General features: G+C 39.4%; 1 protein-coding gene across 6 annotated transcripts; it reads left to right on the plus strand.

Moving 5' to 3' along the window:
• The first annotated feature begins 3,001 nt into the window (after positions 1-3,001).
• TMEM144 (transmembrane protein 144) lies at positions 3,002-17,676 on the plus strand. Of its 6 annotated transcripts, XM_059470564.1 has the most exons (14): positions 3,889-3,925; positions 5,685-5,821; positions 5,903-5,968; positions 6,053-6,249; positions 7,312-7,434; positions 7,710-7,809; positions 8,398-8,478; positions 10,433-10,514; positions 11,213-11,286; positions 12,178-12,296; positions 13,560-13,679; positions 14,145-14,242; positions 16,168-16,221; positions 17,111-17,676. In XM_059470564.1, the coding sequence occupies exons 4-14, from the start codon at positions 6,111-6,113 to the stop codon at positions 17,192-17,194; spliced, it is 1,074 nt and encodes a 357-aa protein (XP_059326547.1). In that variant the 5' UTR covers positions 3,889-3,925; positions 5,685-5,821; positions 5,903-5,968; positions 6,053-6,110; the 3' UTR covers positions 17,195-17,676. The 6 variants fall into 6 exon arrangements, with proteins under 6 accessions (XP_059326551.1, XP_059326549.1, XP_059326550.1 ...); XM_059470568.1 differs by lacking the exons at positions 3,889-3,925; positions 5,685-5,821 and adding an exon at positions 3,002-3,185 and having other exon boundaries at positions 5,903-5,973; XM_059470566.1 differs by lacking the exons at positions 3,889-3,925; positions 5,685-5,821 and adding an exon at positions 3,002-3,185.
• Positions 17,677-18,583: the final 907 nt, after the last annotated feature.

An 18,583-nucleotide genomic window follows, 5' to 3' on the forward strand; every position in this document is an offset into this window, starting at 1 on the left:
GACATTCGTCTATGTTTCATATTGGTCCAATATTAATTTACAAAAATTTATGACTGAATTTTTTCTACACGCCATCACTTATCCTTACTTTTTGTCTAAATATGTACTGTCAAGTTAAAACTGCAGTATCCATGCCCATTAACAGTAAAAGAGCCTCCCTGTTACTTATTTTTTCCAAATCTGAGTTTTTGGAGGAACTGGGATTGTAAGAAATCTCTTCATCCACTTCAGTTCTTCTTTCTTGTTTTAGTTCAAATTTGACTGATGGGACATATCCCAAACAAAGAGAATTGATTCCAAAATCTCCAGACAAGTTGCTTGAGTTGGAAATGCATCACACTGCAACAGTTGTTTTCAAATACCCAGTTCCTGCAAGCACACAGCACCTGTCTGTTAGAACCAAGCAGCACCAAAGCACTCTACATTCCAGTCACTAACAGCGCTCCTCTGCTGTAACAACTCTCTGAAATTCTCTGTAATCTAAGTAACCTTTCTACTGCTACTCTTTAAATACTATCTGGAGGAAATTATAAAATGATATGGAGAGTCATTCTTCAGTTCTCATTTCATTTGTAACCTTGAAATTGTAATGTGGTGTACATACTGATGTACAGTGTTGACTGTTGGGTTTTTTTGAGGCTTTCTAAATGTGATAATAGCAATTGTATTTCCTTTATTTCTTATGTTCAGAAGAGAGAACTCAGGTGCTGGTATGTTCTTTGGAATGGATGGTGATAGAAAATCAACTAGACAGAATACAGTATATCTTGTTAGTTTAATAGATGTTTGCCTCTAATTTTAGATTCTTAAATGGCAAAATATCAAGTGATTTTTATTTTTTTTTCCAGCCCCTGTGGTGTACAGCTCCAGTGCCCTAGCAGATACCATAAAATAAGGAAGGCTGAAATGACTATGGAGTTGTCTGGAAAAAAAACCATTTCATCGTGTTTCACAAGAAACAAAGAAAATGTTTTTTGTTCAAGTGGGTACTGTACTTCTCTCTGGAATCATTCTGACCCAAAGCTACAGCAAAGCACTAAGGGGTACTGCCAAGCTGAAACAGTACTTCCTCTGTGGTAATAAAATATTTAAGACAAACTTTCAGAACAGCAGCTATTGTCTGACCAAATTCTGGCCTCCATTATTTCACTTTGCTACCTACAGCTAGCCTGTAGTATGTGTCAGATTTTGTATTTGTTCCTTCCTCTAAACTATAACTGTGATATTGCCATCTGCATCCACTAAATTCAGCTTTTCATGTAATTTCTTCATATACTCATATTTCATGGTTAGTGTCTTTCTAAGGTAAGGAATAAAAACATATAAAAACTAATACAGGAAAATAGCAAAGAATGGAAGAGAGGAATTAAAGAAGTATTTTCTAGTTCTTCACAGACCTAGGTATACTTTTTTCATGTGAATGAATAGCTGGATTAACTGTTTGCAATTATTTTCTTCAGGGTTTTTTCCCTCCTTGTTTTCTTTTGTTTCGTTTTTTGTTTAACTTTGATATTCACCTCCACCTGTACTTGAAGAGGTTTTCTGCTGGTGCTGGACAAGCTGCAGAATCTGAAGCAGCTGGTGGCCTGCACTGCTCCAAGCAGGAGGCCTCTGGCCAATTTGCAGAGACAGGTGGAGTGTGCCAATGCCCAGCAGCCACAAGGTCCTGCATGTTGACTTTATCCCTGGGCACCTGAAAGGATGTGGCTACAGACTAGACTCCTTGATGTGTGTGCTCTTGCCTTCTATGTGCAGGCACTTCAATAGAATAGGTTAACATTTTTCCCATCACTTCTTTTCAGAATAAAATAATACAACACATATACTTGCGTTGCCTTTAGAACTCTTTTTTCTGCGTGCTACCTTTGTGATTATGGTATTATTTCTTTTAGATGCACTATAGCCATATTGTTTCCATAGAGATGCTCTGCTATTCATCTCTAAATGACACATGGACAGACATTTAGGTTAAAATGATTGATAAATGGTGCATTCCTAGCTTTACTGAATCCATACGACTGACAACTTATTCTCCAGAGAAACAAAGGAATCCCTTATTATGGATAATGCAGATTTGATTTGCAGAATATGAATCATTACTTTAGAAGGCTCGTGCTGTGTTTGTAAGGAGATCAATTTGGGCTGCCATCTGGAAACTGTACTTCAAGAGTGCAGAGAGAAATGTTTGCTTTGTGACTAAACATGCTGACTAATAGTCTGTGCTTTAACTGGTCTGGATCAAATCCTTACAGGGAAATCTGCAAAGACCTCTTCTTGACATCATGTAAAAATTTTTTTTCCTACTTGATTTTGCTTGCCAAACGACACAGGGGCTTCCAGATCAAGAGCTGGTAATCTTTGTCCTTAAGAAAAATAAAAACCTGGATGCCCTGACCAGGCTTGGTGGTTTCCTTGCCTTACTGCATACCGCAGTGTAGTAAGATACAATATCATAAAATAAAGGTAATATAGAAAGTAATCTTACCCCCTAAAGAGTTGCAGCTGGGTTAATTATTAAAGATTAGGAGCAGGCCTGATGCTAACAGGCCACAGCTGTAGCCAATAAGAAGAGTGTTATAAAAGAATGGGTTGGGTGGTTGGTTGAGGGGAACTGGAGTTGGTTGGCTGCTGTGAGGGCAAGGAACAATCAGTGCCCAGAGGAGCTGCCTACAGGAAACATCAAGGAGGTATGAAACTCTAGCAATATGGAACCATTGCAATGCAATGACAGTAGAACTCTTGCACTATAGTCACAACACCACAGGGCCAGCAGCTGTTGCATGGCCTTGAAATGTCCTTGCTTTCCCCAAGATGCCTGTCCCCTCTGCAGGTGCCTGCAGCCCCCAGCCCCATGACAGCCTCCAGCAGCCAGGGAGACCTCAGGAGCGAGAGGAGCTGTGAGGAGGCCTCGCTGTCCCCTCGGAGCGAGAGGAGCTGCAAGGAGGCCGTGCCGTCCCCTCGGGAGCGAGAGGAGCTGCGAGGAGGCTGTGCTGTCGCCTCTGCAAGCAGGGCCATCCCAGAACCACGTCTGTGGTCCTGGGCAAATGCTACCAAAACTCGGGTGCCTTTTCTGGAACACGAGTCCTGTGAGGAGCAGTTAAAGGAACAGGGAGTGTTTAGCCTGGAGGAGGCTCAGGAGAGACCCTACTGCACTCTACAACCACCTGAATGGATGCTGTAGCCAGGTAACCAGTAACAGCATGAGCGGGCATGGCCTCAGGCTCAGCTTGGAGAGGTTTAGGCTGGACATTGGGAAGAATTTATTCACAAAAAACATTGCAATATAGTGCCTAAGGAGGTGTTGAAGACTGGATGTGACACACAGAGCATGTGATTAAACACTGGAATGAACACAGGGAGGTGGTGGAGTCACTGTTCCTGGAGGTGCTTAAGAAGGGATGTGGCACTTAGCGCACTCCAGGGTCTAGCTGGCATGGTGGTCTTGGGTCACAGGTTGGACTCGATGATCTCCAGAGGCCTTTCCCAACCTGACTGATTCTGTGACTCTTCAGTTACGGTCACAGCACCACCGGCCTGTGGAGTCCACAGCTGCACTTCCACTTGGGAGGGAACTGTCTCATCTGCGCGCTTATTGCAGGGAGGACCAAAGGCGCCTTTATCACGACATGGGTGCATTAATTTAAATTTTCTCTTAGCGATTCTTAGCGATTCTTCCTCGCCAGACGGGAAGCCGCCATGGCAGCGAGGCAAAGGCAGCCGAAATTACCCACCCCCGACCCGCCTCCGCCCCGCTCCCGGACGGGGAAGAGCCCAGTGGGCAGAAGCGGATGGAGGCGGGCGGGGCCGAGGCGCGGGGCGGTGCCGGCGCGGGCGGGCGGCCGCGGTGAGCGGCGCTGGGGCTGCGCGGCTCCCGGCGGGCGGCGGAGCTGAGGCCGCACGGAGGGACGGGACCGGGGATCTGTCGGTATGGGCCCGTCCCGGCCGCCTTCCACCCTGGAGCGGAGCGCCCTAAAACCCGCCGCGGCGCTGAGCAGAGGCCGCTGGGGGGAGGAAGGAAGGCGTCCGGCTGGAGTGGGGTCTCGGGTATCCCCTCGGGGTGCGGGGCCGAGCGGCCGGGACCGAGGGCTGGGCCGGGCCCCGCCTGCAGCCCGGGCCTGCCCCGCCGCAAACCCGGCGCGGTGGTGTCAGTGAAGCCACGGCGGCCCGGGTGGAGCTCTCAGCTGAGCGTTTTCCTTCTTCCCTGATAGCACTTAGTCCAAACAGTGCCCGAAGGACGTCTTTTAAAAGAGGTCACCCCAGGGAAGCAAATTTACGTTGCTAGAGCAAGGGTTATGGTGTCGCTTTGGCACGTTGATCTGAGCCACCTTGGAACCCATAGGAGTGTCCTAAGTTGAGGGTGAAAGTATCACCCTTAATAGTCAATGGATAATATGAGAAATGTGCAAATAAATAGTACAACATGCAACGTTTATAAAAACCACTTAATTAGTAAAGAGGTTCTTCGGAATCTTACCAACAATTTGGTTCACCACTGAAGTAAAGGCTCTCAAAGACAGGGCCTCTTGATTTTGTCCCTCTCTGCAGAGATCGTAGCAATGTGTTGCTGTTGCAGTAAGTGAGCATCATGGTTTGTTGTGTCATATTTCTGAGGGAATTGTGGAAATGTAGAGCACAGCACTCCAGTGGGGTGAACCAGTGAACTTGGGAAAAGAGCAATGTGTGCCAACAATATTTCAACATCCAACAGCAAAATAGTATTTTTTTCTGCTGCTGGGAATCCTGAAGTGCCTTTCAGGAAGGGCAACTTAGTGGAAAAAAAGTCTTCAATAACAGTATCAATTGCAGTTACCTTTGCTTGAGTTCCAGATACAACCACTCTGCTTTAAGAGCATAGCAGCTTCGGTGTTTGGCATTTGTTCTGGTTTTGGCATTTGTTGCCTCTTGAGTCTTTGGAGGGACGTATGCAAGTCCATCAGGCAATAACATAGGATTGAAGAGAAAAGGCTTTTAGTGAACTCTCAGAAGCTCTCTGATGTGGAAAGTATGTAGAAAAAAATATAGTTGGTTTAATGTTGTGTAACAATTTATTATTTGCCCTTGACATTTGATCATACAATATTAGAATTATTTAGCTTGGAAGGGATCTCTGTAGGTCATTGATTCAATTCACACCTTAAAGTAGTTCTGTCATCAAAGTTAGAGCAGGTTGCTTCCGGCCTTCTCTGATTAAGGTTTCTCTTGAAGGATTTGAAATGGAATTGAAAGTTGGGTGTGAAATTTAGCCAGATTTGGAACAAAGTTTTGGAAAGTTATGTACACAAACTTCACATGCTTATGGTTGTCCTCAGAGACATCTTTTCTGTCAAAGTGATACTCCATATTAAAAGTGCATGTGTGGCTCATCGGTTGAGTGTAACCTCAAGATGACTCACTTTAAAAAAAGTCAGATATTCTGGGATTAAAACAATCTTTGCCTTTCTTACTATACTTACGTGGAATGAATGAGGAAATTTTAGAGGCAGCTTCTCCCTTTGCTCCCACAGAAAAATGAACCTTTACTCATATTTAGTATTAGCTAGAGCAATCCCTGTGGTTCCCTTGTGATTCCACACTGATCTCACTGTGGCATCTATAGAATCTCTGCACCTGTTCCTGACTTCTTGACAATGGGTCTGCTCTAAGTGCTTCTGCCAGCTGAGATTTTGTCTATCCCTGTTTTTGAGGCACCCCATTGTGACCTCCCCCTTTGACTACGTGAATAAGGAATATTCTGATAGCATCTCACTAAAGCATCAGCGCTTCCCATACTCCTCACAGATTCATAACCTTTGAGTGCACCTCTACATTCTTGTGTCTTCAGGTAAAACATACAATATTGGGGGTTTCTTTGTTTAACTGTTATTGAGTCACTTTATTAATGCTTTATATCTGGTTTTTGCAGGGTTGTACATGAACCTTTCCTGCATTAACCTCTTTGCAGTTCATAGCAGCTTTCAGAGACTGATAAGTAAGGTCCTTTAAGTTTCAGATTTCTAAACCAGGTTGGTATTAATTAATAGTCCACATACTTAATTCTACTCTTTGATTCCAGATTCTGTCCGGACCTGCAGCAAAACAACTCCACAAAAAGAAACACCTTCAAAGCAAAGATGAATATTGGGAAAGCTTACAGTGCTGCCAACATCAGCAATGGAACAGATCTAGCTATTGGCTTTTCCTCTTCCACAGTAGCTGTCCTTCTATTTGGGACAAACTTTGTGCCTGTCAAGAAGTTTGATACTGGTGATGGTAAACTTGATTATGTTCTTTTCTTTGGCTATTTTTGCTAAAAGGAATAATATTTTACCAGCAAATTACTAGAGGCCATCATCACAGCCTTAATCCATAGAGTATGTGTAATTTTTTTCTGCTGTTGCTAGGGTATAAAGCAAAAATACTGCTTCAGGTTGTGGCACATCTTGAGAAGGGGCTTTTCATAAGTTGTACACTTTGACAGTGATGATGTACATTTCATGAGAATTTCACAATGGAAGGTGAAACGCTCTTTGTTCTACCCTTGTGGGGGTTCTCAGATACATAAAGTGTTATTTAGAAATGAGGTAAACATTATTGGACTTTGGAGCATTGCCTTTCAATTGTGCACCTAACATAAAAACAAAACCTGAAAGTTTAGTGATTTTATTTGCTGACTTGTTCAGAGAAAATTTTCATGTGTATATGAAGCATAACAAATTATCAGATCTGTAAATGAGTAAATTTGCCATTATGTTATTGTAATATGGTACCTGCATTGCAGGCTGGATTTAGCCTGCTCTTTATGCCAAATATGACCCTAACAAGACAAGCTTGGGCATAAAGTTAACTGTCTGCCTAATTGACCCTTCCAAGAATATACAGAGGTAGAAGAGATCTGTCACTGACCATCCTCAATGTCTGGGATTACCAGAAAAGCTTGAGCTTTGAGAAAGTCTTATCCTGTGCAGTCCTCCGTGTTGGCAGCTATTGGAGTGGTGGGAGAAGTTTACAGCAACTGAATATCACCTTTGTCAGAAGTCCATCAAAAATTTATGTGTTTAAGAATTAGGGCTTGTGTAAACTTTGGCCAGCAAAGTGTCTTTTGAAACTCTGTAGGAGGAATTTGTGATAAGGAAAAGGTTAACCAAACTATAACCTACCCTAAAAATACACCCCTTGAATAAATTATAACAAGGTTCCCAGCATTCACAAAGGCAGTGGCCACCTTTTTGATCTTTATCTACTAGTGTATCAAAGATAAACATAAACTGTTAAGATATTCACACATGCAGTATTCTACAAATTCCCTGTTGTGTGCATTTGATTTTTCCACAGGCATGTTCTTCCAGTGGATTCTCTGTGCCTCCATATGGATAGTTTCTTTGGTGGTCAATTTGATCCAGAATTGCCCCCGCTTTTGGCCCCTGGCTATGGTTGGAGGTTTTGTGTGGGCTACAGGTGAGGATAAAGAGATTCCAATTCTTGAAGCTTTTCCATATATAAGATATTAGTTATTTAATAGTTATTCAGGCAAATTCACACCAAAAATAACATTTAAAACTATATGGAGGAAAAGTCTATGTACAATGTTTATTTTTGAAAACGTTGTTTCTTACTGCCTTGTAGCTTCCTAAATTTTTTTTGCCTTCCAACCAAATACAGAACCGAAAGCAAACACATACAAGATCACGTTCTGTTTTTTACTGATTTCATTTTTGGTTTTTGTATTTCAGGCAATGTTACAGTTGTCCCTATTGTTAAAACTATTGGCTTAGCTCTCGGTCTTTTGATATGGGCTTCTTTTAATTTGCTGACAGGCTGGGCAAGTTCAAGGTAAGTATGTTTTAAATCTTAAGTCATTAACTAACTAATAACATCATTACTGTTGCCAAGTCTTCATTGATAAGTGAAAACTCACCTGTAGAATCATAGTCATTCAGGTTGGAAAAGACCTTTAAGATCATCAACTTCAGCTATTAATGTAGGACTGCCAAGTCTACCACTATCTTATATATTAAAACTTTCTCCTTCTTAGTGGAAAGTACTTAAGCTAACTGTTTTAGCTTTTTGTATTTCCTCTGTTTCAATAGAAAGAAGAATGCCCAGTGATGTGATTGAGTCAATAAATTATTTCTTAATGTAAAACTAGTACATATTTGTGGTTTTTTTCTTCTGCAATCTGGTCTGATAAAATAACTTCAGTTCTTAAATATACATATATTTTTAAAACGCATGTTAAGTTAAAGGTTATTTTTGTAAAACAGACATTTTTTGCAAGCCAACTGAAGCACTGATCTAATACTGAAAATACTTTCTTAGGCAGAATTATTTACATTAGTCAAGACTTCAAGTACTAGGTTTTATAATTTAACTATTTGTATAAAGTCAGTGTGTCTGAGTGAAACTGGTTAAATGTTCCAGGTTTGGTTGGTTTGGAATTGACCCAGAAGAGGTATCAAGACCAATCTTAAATTATATTGGAGCTGGACTTTCACTTATAAGGTAGAAATTTATTCTTATAATTAATATCTGTTATGTAAAATACATATTTAATAACCAACCACCAGGATGATTTCACAAGAGAACAAATATATTGAATAATCTTTGGCAAATCCATATACTTCCAAATTTGGGAGCTATCCATACCTAGTTGGTCAATGTTCATGTAGAAACAGACATGTTACCCAGTACAGGGGGGAAATGGTTATCCACAAACACAAAAATATATTTTTATGCTGGTAGGCATGTTCAAGGCAAAGCAGTGTTACATGGATTGCCTCTCCTCCTAGCTTATTCTAATGGTTGACTTCCCCAAATCCTGTCAGAGGACAGCCGGACTAAAAGAATCTTGTTGAGAAAACTTCAGATTTCTGATCTCACTTCACTCAGTCAGGGGTACAAATCTTAATCTCATAACAATAGAATATTCCACAGAACCCCTTCCTTGGTACTTTGAGGTCCATGGAAGGCCAGAGGCTTTGCATGTTTTCCTGTCTGTAATAGCTCTGTGTCATGTAAGCCTTAAGCCACACTTCCAAATCCCACACATTGTCTTCCTTCAGGATCTTTGGAAGGACTTTATTCTCTCTTTTTGCTTGTTTGCTCTTTGTATGAATGCATACCTTTTGGTCCAAACACAGAGGAAAGAGGATCTTTTATGTAGCAGTGTTCTTGCTTTCCAGCTGGGTGGCTGGGAAGATGGCCCTAAATCCTAAGGGCTTACTTGAAGCATGCTAGCAGAAGATTAACAGAATGCCTTTCAGAAAAGGAGGGCATTAAGAACATGGAAATAAGCCATTTCTGACTGGTAGGACAGAGCTTCTGCTTTAAATTCATGATTTTGGCTTCCACTTTCCTTCTTTTCTAAGAGTCTGCAGCTTTCTATCCATTCCTATTACATGTGGCACATGATTTTGGGAGGCACTGAGAAAATAGCAGCAGCACTGCTATTCCTGCCTGATGGATTCATGCAGATCACCACCTGCTTCCTGTTTGAGATATCATGGAGTGACCAGCAGGGAGAGGGATTGTGAGCAAACATGTTTCCCTGGCAAACTGCACAAAGCCTGTGCATGTTGCTCTGTGGAGCTCAGGAACAGGCTTTCCATTTTAGCTTCCTGTGTGGAATCTGTATGTTTCCTCTGGAGGAAACTGACATCCTTGTATAACTATGCTTATTCCATCAGTAAGAAATGAATCCTTCTTCAAATGGAAATATTCCGTTTACAGCTAGGAGAAGAAATTCCTAGAGCATTAAAATGTTTTTTCATAAAAGTAAGGAACAGATCCTTGCAGTTCTGATTGCAGGTATTTACCTGGTCTCCTGGAGGCAGAGTTAAGAGTAGTAATATTATCCTTTCTTCTCCATTTTATTCACTTAATACACTGAGCAATATCCCTTTTCCTTCTGTATGCTCACAAGGCCCTGTAGCAGCAGTATCCCATTCCTCGCATATGATGGAAGACTAAACATTAGAATTTTTTCATGAACATAGAGGCAATTCTATGGAGGTTTAAGTTGTTCCATATAGAATTTTCAAGCATGTGTTCCATTTGTGTGGGGTTTGGTACAAAAGGGCACTGTAAGCTAATGCATCTGTTCTTAATGTGGTTGTAACTACCAACTATGGTTGTTAAAAGATGATGTTTCAATCGCATTGCGTAAGAAGAAAGATCTATAAAGTGAACAAAAACTGATTTACTTACTTTCACTTAGGTTATCTTTTAGCTAAGTTAAATTAATAACTTAATATTATTGCATTTGCATATTTTATGTATATAGATTCATAGTACATTATGACTTTAAAGCAATTGCGTTTTTAAATATACTGCAGTGACTCTAGGTAATAATGAAAACAAAGGAATATGCCTCAAAATAAAACTTTTGTCTCTGGACACTAAATGTTACGTCCTTATAACTGACATGGTATTTATTGGTGTATTTTTCTCTTCTGAGTGCTGTCATATTTCTTTTTATAAAAACTGAAGTCCAGAGTTCTTCAACTTCATTAGAAAGCACACCTTTACTGAGAGAAAGTGTAAGTACTCTACAGTTGTTATTTCACAGCAGTGAAAATAAATCTCCATTTTAAAACAAAAAAATATTTGTTAGTCGAGTTTGCTAAGATTTATGATAGACTACATAAAACAACACAAATATGTACTGATGGTATCTTAATCTGTGGGTCTTGGACATCATTTTTGGTATTAGAAAGAGAACAAGTATATCTTTTCTTGTTTGTCAGCTTTAGATGGCTTAGAAAGTCCTTCTTCATTACGATGAAGATTACATAGAAGAATGTATTACTTTCTTATCTGTAAAGAGGAAGCAATTTCAATTAAACATTAGCTGCAAAGCTGTGAGGGTGCTTAGGTGGAAGGCCAGGTTTTTGCCCTGTTGCAGAGCCAGGAGGCTGCCAAGAGTTGCTGACTGTCATCATCAGCAGTGGCACAGGCTGGAGGCCAGTGAGGGGTACCAGATTGGCTGTCACTCCTTAGGGAGCACAGAGTATGCAAGGAGAGCTGGAGAACCACAGGCTCCTCCTACCATTGTACCTTCCTGCTGGAGCTCAGTGGCTGCCTGGACAGAGAGCCCTGAGTTTTCTAGCTGTGCTCAGTGCTCACTAGAGGTTCCAGTCTACCAGACTGAATCATAGAAAAAACTCTTTTAAAAAATTACACATCTTAAGAAATGAAACTAAACTAAATTTGCATTGAAATTCTTGGTTTTTTGCAGTCTATAAATGTTTCTGAAGAGACCACTGAGGACTCATGGGTGAACAAACTTTCTCCAGCAAAAAGGAGACTCATGTAAGTTGCTCACAGTTCTTTTGCTGATGCATAGAAAGTAGCCAGAGAAAGTAGTTATACACAGTGTAGGAGCAGAATTTGTGATTTCCTAGCCAAGTCACACAATAAATGACAGATTTTTACATACAAGTGTAGTGTGCAAATCTATGTATGAATAGTTGCGCAGCTATTTAGATTATTCCATTGGCACTGTTGAGTGTGTCTAACCTTACCAATCAAGTATTAGGTACTACTGTGAAAAATATAATTTGGCAAAGGAAATAACAATATCAATTCAGTAATTTCAGAGCTGGGTTTTAGCACCTAGTTGATTAGCACTGTAGCATAGAAGAAGCCTGTGCTAATGACATGCTTCCAGATGTGGTTTCCAAGTGAATACAACTGGAGAAGGCATGGCAGTATGGTAAGGAGACAGTAAAAGTGCTTCAAAGTGGAAGCAAGCTAACAAGAAGCCTTGTGTGGGGAGTGGAGACTGCCACAAGTACAGCAATCTGGAGATGGAGAAGCAGACTGAAGAGTCAATGAACCTGGGAAATTAGAATATATAGATGGCAACAACAAAGGTGAGGGTGGGAACATTTTAAACTGAATTTTTGTTTGCTGTCCCCTAGCTCTGCTTTTAGGAAATCCTAGTTATTTAGTTTCCTGTATCATTAATGTAGATTGCTGGCTTTTGCAGCAGGCATTGTTTGTCTTGTTTGGTTCAAAGTAGGAGGAAACTACGTGAACCATTTCTCTACCAGAAAAGAAAAACGTGCTAAAATGTTTTGTTTTTGTGGCTAGCAATTTTTATATGATGCACGGTTTTTACGTGTGCTACTGGGCTTACATGTGTTGTCTACTTCCTTAACTCATGCAAGGCTATTTTCTCCTATTTTTGCTCTTTTAAAGAGGCTGTAGCCTGGCTGTAGTGGCTGGAATACTCTATGGTTCCAGTTTTGTACCAGTGCTTTACATCAAGGACCATGGAAGAAGAAATGAAACTGTGTACACAGGAGCAAGTCAGTTTGGTAAAGGCTTATAGATCACTTCTACCTCATTTCATCATTGTGTTCTCCTTTTTTTGAAGGCATAGGGTGAAGTTCTTGATATGCCTAAAAATATACCATGACAATTTATCCATTCTGCACTACTTTAGATGTTGTCATAATCATAGCCCTAGCACTCCCTTTTTCTCAGAGGTTAATTACACCATAAAAAACACTGAGAAGCAGACCAAAGACTACCATACTTAACTCACAGGTATGTTTCTGAAGGCATTAAATACTATCATTCTTAAAGTACAGAGTTTGTATGAGTGGAGAATGAGGACATGAGCTTGCCAATTGCCAACAGCAATAAAGGAGAAGATTGACCATAACAGATGAGGAGAGCAGACATGTAATAACATAAGTAATTAAAACCATGTTGGTTTTATAAATTGAAACCATTTAACATAAGCCTAATTGCCATTTTCAAACAACATTCCCCCAGAAACATTTTCCTTAAGGTTGAAGTTATCCTCTTATCAGGTAATGCCTGAAGCACCTTAAGAGCAAAGTACTACTGAGAACACAATGTCACCATTGTCATATACAATTTCTCTTGAATACTGCAATGTATGTATTCCCCAGCCAGGCAAAACAGATGTTGTCGTTACCATAACTGTCTTTCCTGTTGAGAATTTATAGCTCCAAGGAGACAAGGATCACCTTGCTACAGGCTTCTGCTTCACCATGTTGGAAATACTCTCTTAGCATGTACGAAATCCATAAAGGATTTGTTATTGTTCATAATTATAGTGATCAAAATTATGATACATCCTTCAAGATGAAAAAAGGGCAAAACTGAGCTATATATGGCTTACATAATCTGTGCAGTTGTCTTGCTGTAAAATGTATAGAAAAAAGCAATGATACAGGAACATAATTACAACTTTTCTTGACCATCTACAATTATGTAAAATCCCCACTTCAGTTTTGTAGCCTCACTTGTGGATTTTCTCAAGATTTTAGTAAGTTAATTCAGGAATATGTAATAGAGTTCTGAAAATAACAGCTCATAGAAATGTTTAGAAGCCTGTAATAAGTCAACACAGCGTTTGGTTCATGTTTAATAGGTGTCACTGATTGTATGCATCCACAGACTGGCAGCTGTGTTCAGCACAATGAGATTTGAATTCTTAGGAGTAGCACCTTTATGCATTTTTGTCTATATAAATGTTATTGGTGAGTATAATTTTGTTAAAACTGGTAGCTGGTGTTTTTACTAACATTTTGTAATTTCTCTTTCAGATTTAGATTATGTTTTTGCGCACTTCAGTGGAATATTTCTTACAAGTACCATCTACTTTTTGATCTATTGTGCAGTCAGGAAGAATAAACCTTATGTTTATCCCCAAGCCATATTGCCAGGTATGACTGTTTTTAAATCAGCATTTCATTTCAGCTACTTTTTTGGACCATTTTGCAGTGATTAGTTCAAGTTGTGTTCACCTTTCAAGCAACTTCATTTGACTTCTTGTCTCTTTTGAAAGAGCACTATTAGGTTACTTAATTAAGGGTAGGAGACAGTGGTAACTTTTGTTCTAATCTGAAAAGAGAACGAAGTGACATTGCAGGTTTTCAAACACTGATTGCCAGAGTGGAGAGCACATTGCCCAGAAAATAATAAACTTAAATTGATTTGCTGCTTCAGTTGGAGTAGCTCATTTTTATCCTTCAAGCTTTGGTTTAGTTTGCCAGACCCAGCTTGTTAAAGTAATTAATGTACTAAGCTACTTCTATACAATTGCTGTATTATGCTACAAGTATAAAACTTGCACAAACTGCTGCCCATACCTTGCTATGCATGTTTTTGATTGGGATTTATTTTTCTAGGGTTTGTTTCTGGTGTGCTTTGGGCAATAGCCAATTGCTGCTGGTTCCTGGCCAATCACTATCTCAGTGCTGTCGTCAGCTTTCCAATAATTACTGCAGTAAGTATATAAAAAATAAAATCTCTAACTAGCATTAAAAGTGAATGGGTTTTTTACCCTTCTGTTTTTGGAATTCAGTTGAAATTGATGGGTCTAGAGCATTGTTAGTCAAAATGATGCAGTGCCCACTCTGCTTGTCTGCGCTAGTCTTTGGATTTTTAGGAGCATGAATGATTGTGACAAGCACCATCTTGGTCAATGTCAAGCATAAGAAAAACCAGACTAATTGAGAGTGTGAGTCTTCAGGTTATGTAAAAGCCAAAGCTTTGTAAACAGAATTATATCAATATTAACTACTTAATTGAAGTGATTATAAGAATAATTTTTATGCTTTCATCCCAGGAAGTACATTTTGGTCTGGATGTTTTTGAATTTGTAAATTTTGTCCCCTAGTAGTCGTTTTGCTTGCTTAAGTAATTTTTTCTTTTTACAGTTCTTGAACAAACAGAACAGATTATGTACTATTGAAAATGTTCTTATGCAAATGTGTGGAAAATAGTTTGGCCTGTTCTGTCTCTGTTTTATTCCTGTTTATGATGTACCTTTAAAGCATAAATTCCAATTACTAGGTAAAAGTAAACTTTGCATTTACTCTCTTGACACTGCACTAGTTGGTAATACAAAGGTGGCAAATGAGAGTTAATAAATATTAAGGCCAAAGTTTTGCTTAACAGCTGTGTTTTGGAAGCAAACTAATGAAAGAGCTTTAATAGGGATTGAGCTTTGCCTCAAGATGCAGTAAGTCAAAATATACAGTGTGCAATGAAAAAAAAAAACCTTGGGATCATTCTAATTAGAAATTGAAGGATTAATGGGAAGCAGTTGTAGTAATTTAGTTATCAGTATGCCTAAAGGACAAGGGTGTAAAATCACAAAATGAAAAATAAAAGGAAGCACAGATGAGAAACTGCCTATCTGGACCACAGGTTCAGAACTGCTGCTTTACTTCACTCTGGAGAAAATTTTTAGAGAGGTATTCATCACATCCCTTTAACACTTTGTTTCATTTTTTAAAAGTGCATTCCTCTCACAGCGCACATTATCTATAGAGTGAAATAACCTCTCAAATAGTAGTTGGCAAAGTCACTAGGAAACAGCACCCACACATATATTCAGCATGTGACAGTTTGCAGCTGACAGACACAGATATATGCAGCATTGAGGATGAAGAGAGGAAGGTCACTGGCCAAACATCTGTCAAGTGTTTCTCAGAACAGCTCTAATGCAAAGCATTAACAGAGCCAGTTTTGCTTCATGTTCAGATATTTTCTCATCAGAGATGAAAATTCAGATCCTTTATCCCTCAGGGGAAAAACTATTACCCAGACTGCCTGGAAGTTGCTGTTGTGTGTCACTGTTTGCTGTTAGCCAGGAAACCTGGCTACAACATCACAGAAAATCAAGAGTTTCCCTGACCTGTCTCCCTGGCTGGCTTTGTGCTCTGTCCAGATGCCAACTATACAGGAAATACATCTATGTTTCAGTCTCTTGCTAACCTTCTGAGTGATAAAATCAAACTTTGTCCAGTAGTTAGTCATGCTAATAAAGGAAATGTTAGGAAACATTGTGGGCTCTTAATTTGGCCTAAAGTGAGGCATGTTATTTGGAGTCCACTGAAAGAACATGTAACTGCTGGAGCAGACTCTGCAGTGTAGTGTAGAAAGAAGTTGTGCCTACTGAAAAAAAAAAAAAGCCAAAAAAACCAGCAGTTTCTTGATTCTTTAGCCCTTCCTGAAGATTTTATTGTATCTTACTTAGTAAATATTTCAGTGGTGTTTATGCTTTTGTCATAAGTGCTTTATTTATACAGAATGGAAGGACTTAAATGTGTTATGCAGACAAAATTCAACCACCCTGAGAGCAGTAATGAGACAGAGTAAATTTTAATGAAGTGCTGTAATGTACAAATTAATCTTATTCTTTAGGGTCCTGGCCTTGTTGCTGCAATGTGGGGAGTCCTTGTATTTAAGGAAATCAAGGTAATGTATTAGGTCTCTCACCTAATAACTCTTGCCTGCCTCTACCTGTAGAGACAGCATGACTTGGTATACAGCTGTATCTCAGATTCCTGCTCCTTACAAGTATTACATTATGAAACTGAAAGTGACATTGTGCCATATTAAGTTTTCCAAGAAACCTGAAGAACTGTGAACAATTTTTACAGGAATGAGGATTTTAGTTCCATGGCTGTGTGAGGAGCAGTGGATGTAAATGAAGACTGTAGCACAGCCAGGAGCAGGATGCCAGGCACTGCCTGAAGACAGTTTTCATTTGAGCCAGTTCTTTTAGTGAAGCAGGGGAATGAGCAGTTGTCCCAATAATGCATCAGCAAGTACATTACATTTTTAGGGTCAGGTTCAACAAAGGATGTAAAAATGCAGCAGGTATTGTAATTACAATTATTATTACATTGTAATATTACTATTATTAGAGATGTTATTATTGTAAAGACCTTTGTAATTACAGTGTAATGTAAAGATTCTAAATTGATACAGCAGTGGTTGTGTACAACAAGCTAATTTACTGGATTTTAACATAGAGGGCAGAAGTTAGTTTTCTAGTGGAATCTGAAGCACTGAATGGTAGCAGTGTAACACCAGATTCTTTTTGCCAATCTGTCCAGGATCCGTAGGTACCTAACTTGGATCTAGAACTAAAAGTTCTGTCTCCCACTGCAGATTAGTGGTGTACTACTGTAGAAGGTCATAATGTTCATCACCCAAATCTTTATAACTCTCTAAGCCTTTCATTCTTTTCATATAATCTCTGCCTAAATGCAACTTAGTACTTTGTTTTACTTTTTTTTTCCAAGTGGTATCAATAATGACAAGATGATATTTTCCTTTTTCTCTTCTTTTGCCTGTACAGGGACTGAAAAACTATGTGCTACTGTCAGTATCGTTTTGCATCATTTTGGCTGGATCACTTTCCACAGCTTTTTCTAAAGTTTGAAAGGACCTTCTGGACCAGTAGATGGTGCTAACGTTTAACACAAATAGAAAGACCATGTTGGTAGATCTCAATACATAATAATTTTCAAAATGCATGTCCAACATTTACACTAACTTACTTCAGCCAAGTGGAAAATGAAAACATTTGCCATGAAAGAAAATCTGGAAATATTTGTTCCTGTTTTTCTTGGAATAGTAAGAAAATCAAAGGACTTTATTAATCAAAGCTAAATGATTTTATTGTTACTAATTTTTTGGTTTTTCATTCAGGTGCTAAACTTCATGTCATCATAAATTTTGGATAAATCATTGTGATAGTGGATAGTGATTTTAATGTTAGTTTATAATACTGTATGTGTTTGCAAGCTGATTTGTTTTATTAAAACATTTTTCTTACTGACTTAAATATAAGATACATCTTGAAATATTCCTTATGAAACTGATATCCATGAAAATAATAAAGCTTTTCTTTTATTTAGAAGCGTTATTCTGTAAATTCATGAGTGTACATGAAAATGTTACCTTCCAGTCACTTCAGATTTGCGAAGAAGATTGAGTAAAAGGGGTGCTGCAAAATAAATTACTTTTGTTTCATGTTTTCCATAACCACCCTAACAGGGACAACTGCTTATTTTCTTACTTGTGGCAGCTAACCTTCATGTATGCAGAGCATGCTATTTGAATCTCCCCTTAGCCTTTTCTTCAGTACATTAGACACCCCCAGCTCCTTCAGTCTTCTCTTGCCTGTAACTTGCTTGCAATTTCTATGTGTCTTTCCTGACAATAGAATGGTTTGGCTGGAAGGGACTTCAAAATCATCTAGGCCCAACCCCTCTGCTGAGGACAGGGATGCAGTTTACTAGACCAGGTTGCTGAGGGCCCCAGACCTTGAACACTTCCAGAGATAAGACAGAAGCAGCTTCTCTGGACAGCCTATTCAAGTCTTGCACCACCACCTGAGTAAGGAATTTCATGCTAACATCTAATCTAAACCTAACCTCTCAGTGTAAAACCATTGCCCCTTGTCCTGTCACTGTCTGCCCATATAAAAAGTCCCTCTCCCTCCTTTTTGTACACCACCTTAAGCTTCTGGAAGGCTGCAGTGAGGTTTCCCTGAAGCTTTCTCCATGCTGATCTCTCACAAAGTGGACTGGGTCTGTGTAGAATACCAAAACATAGCAGTCAGGCTACATCTTGTAGCCAAAAGCTAGGAAGACCAGCAGTAAGACTATGGATATTTTTCCCCATCCCATTTGCAAGCTCTGTTCATAGTTAGGCATCACAACTTTTTGCTATCGTGACTTGATATTGTTAACATGTTTAGATTGCAATCATAATTTCTCCTTTCTCCCTTCCACCTTTGTCTGCTCTGCAACAGATTTGGTTTTAG

Source organism: Ammospiza nelsoni, chromosome 4 (assembly GCF_027579445.1).
Source record: "Ammospiza nelsoni isolate bAmmNel1 chromosome 4, bAmmNel1.pri, whole genome shotgun sequence".
NCBI lineage: Eukaryota > Metazoa > Chordata > Aves > Passeriformes > Passerellidae > Ammospiza > Ammospiza nelsoni.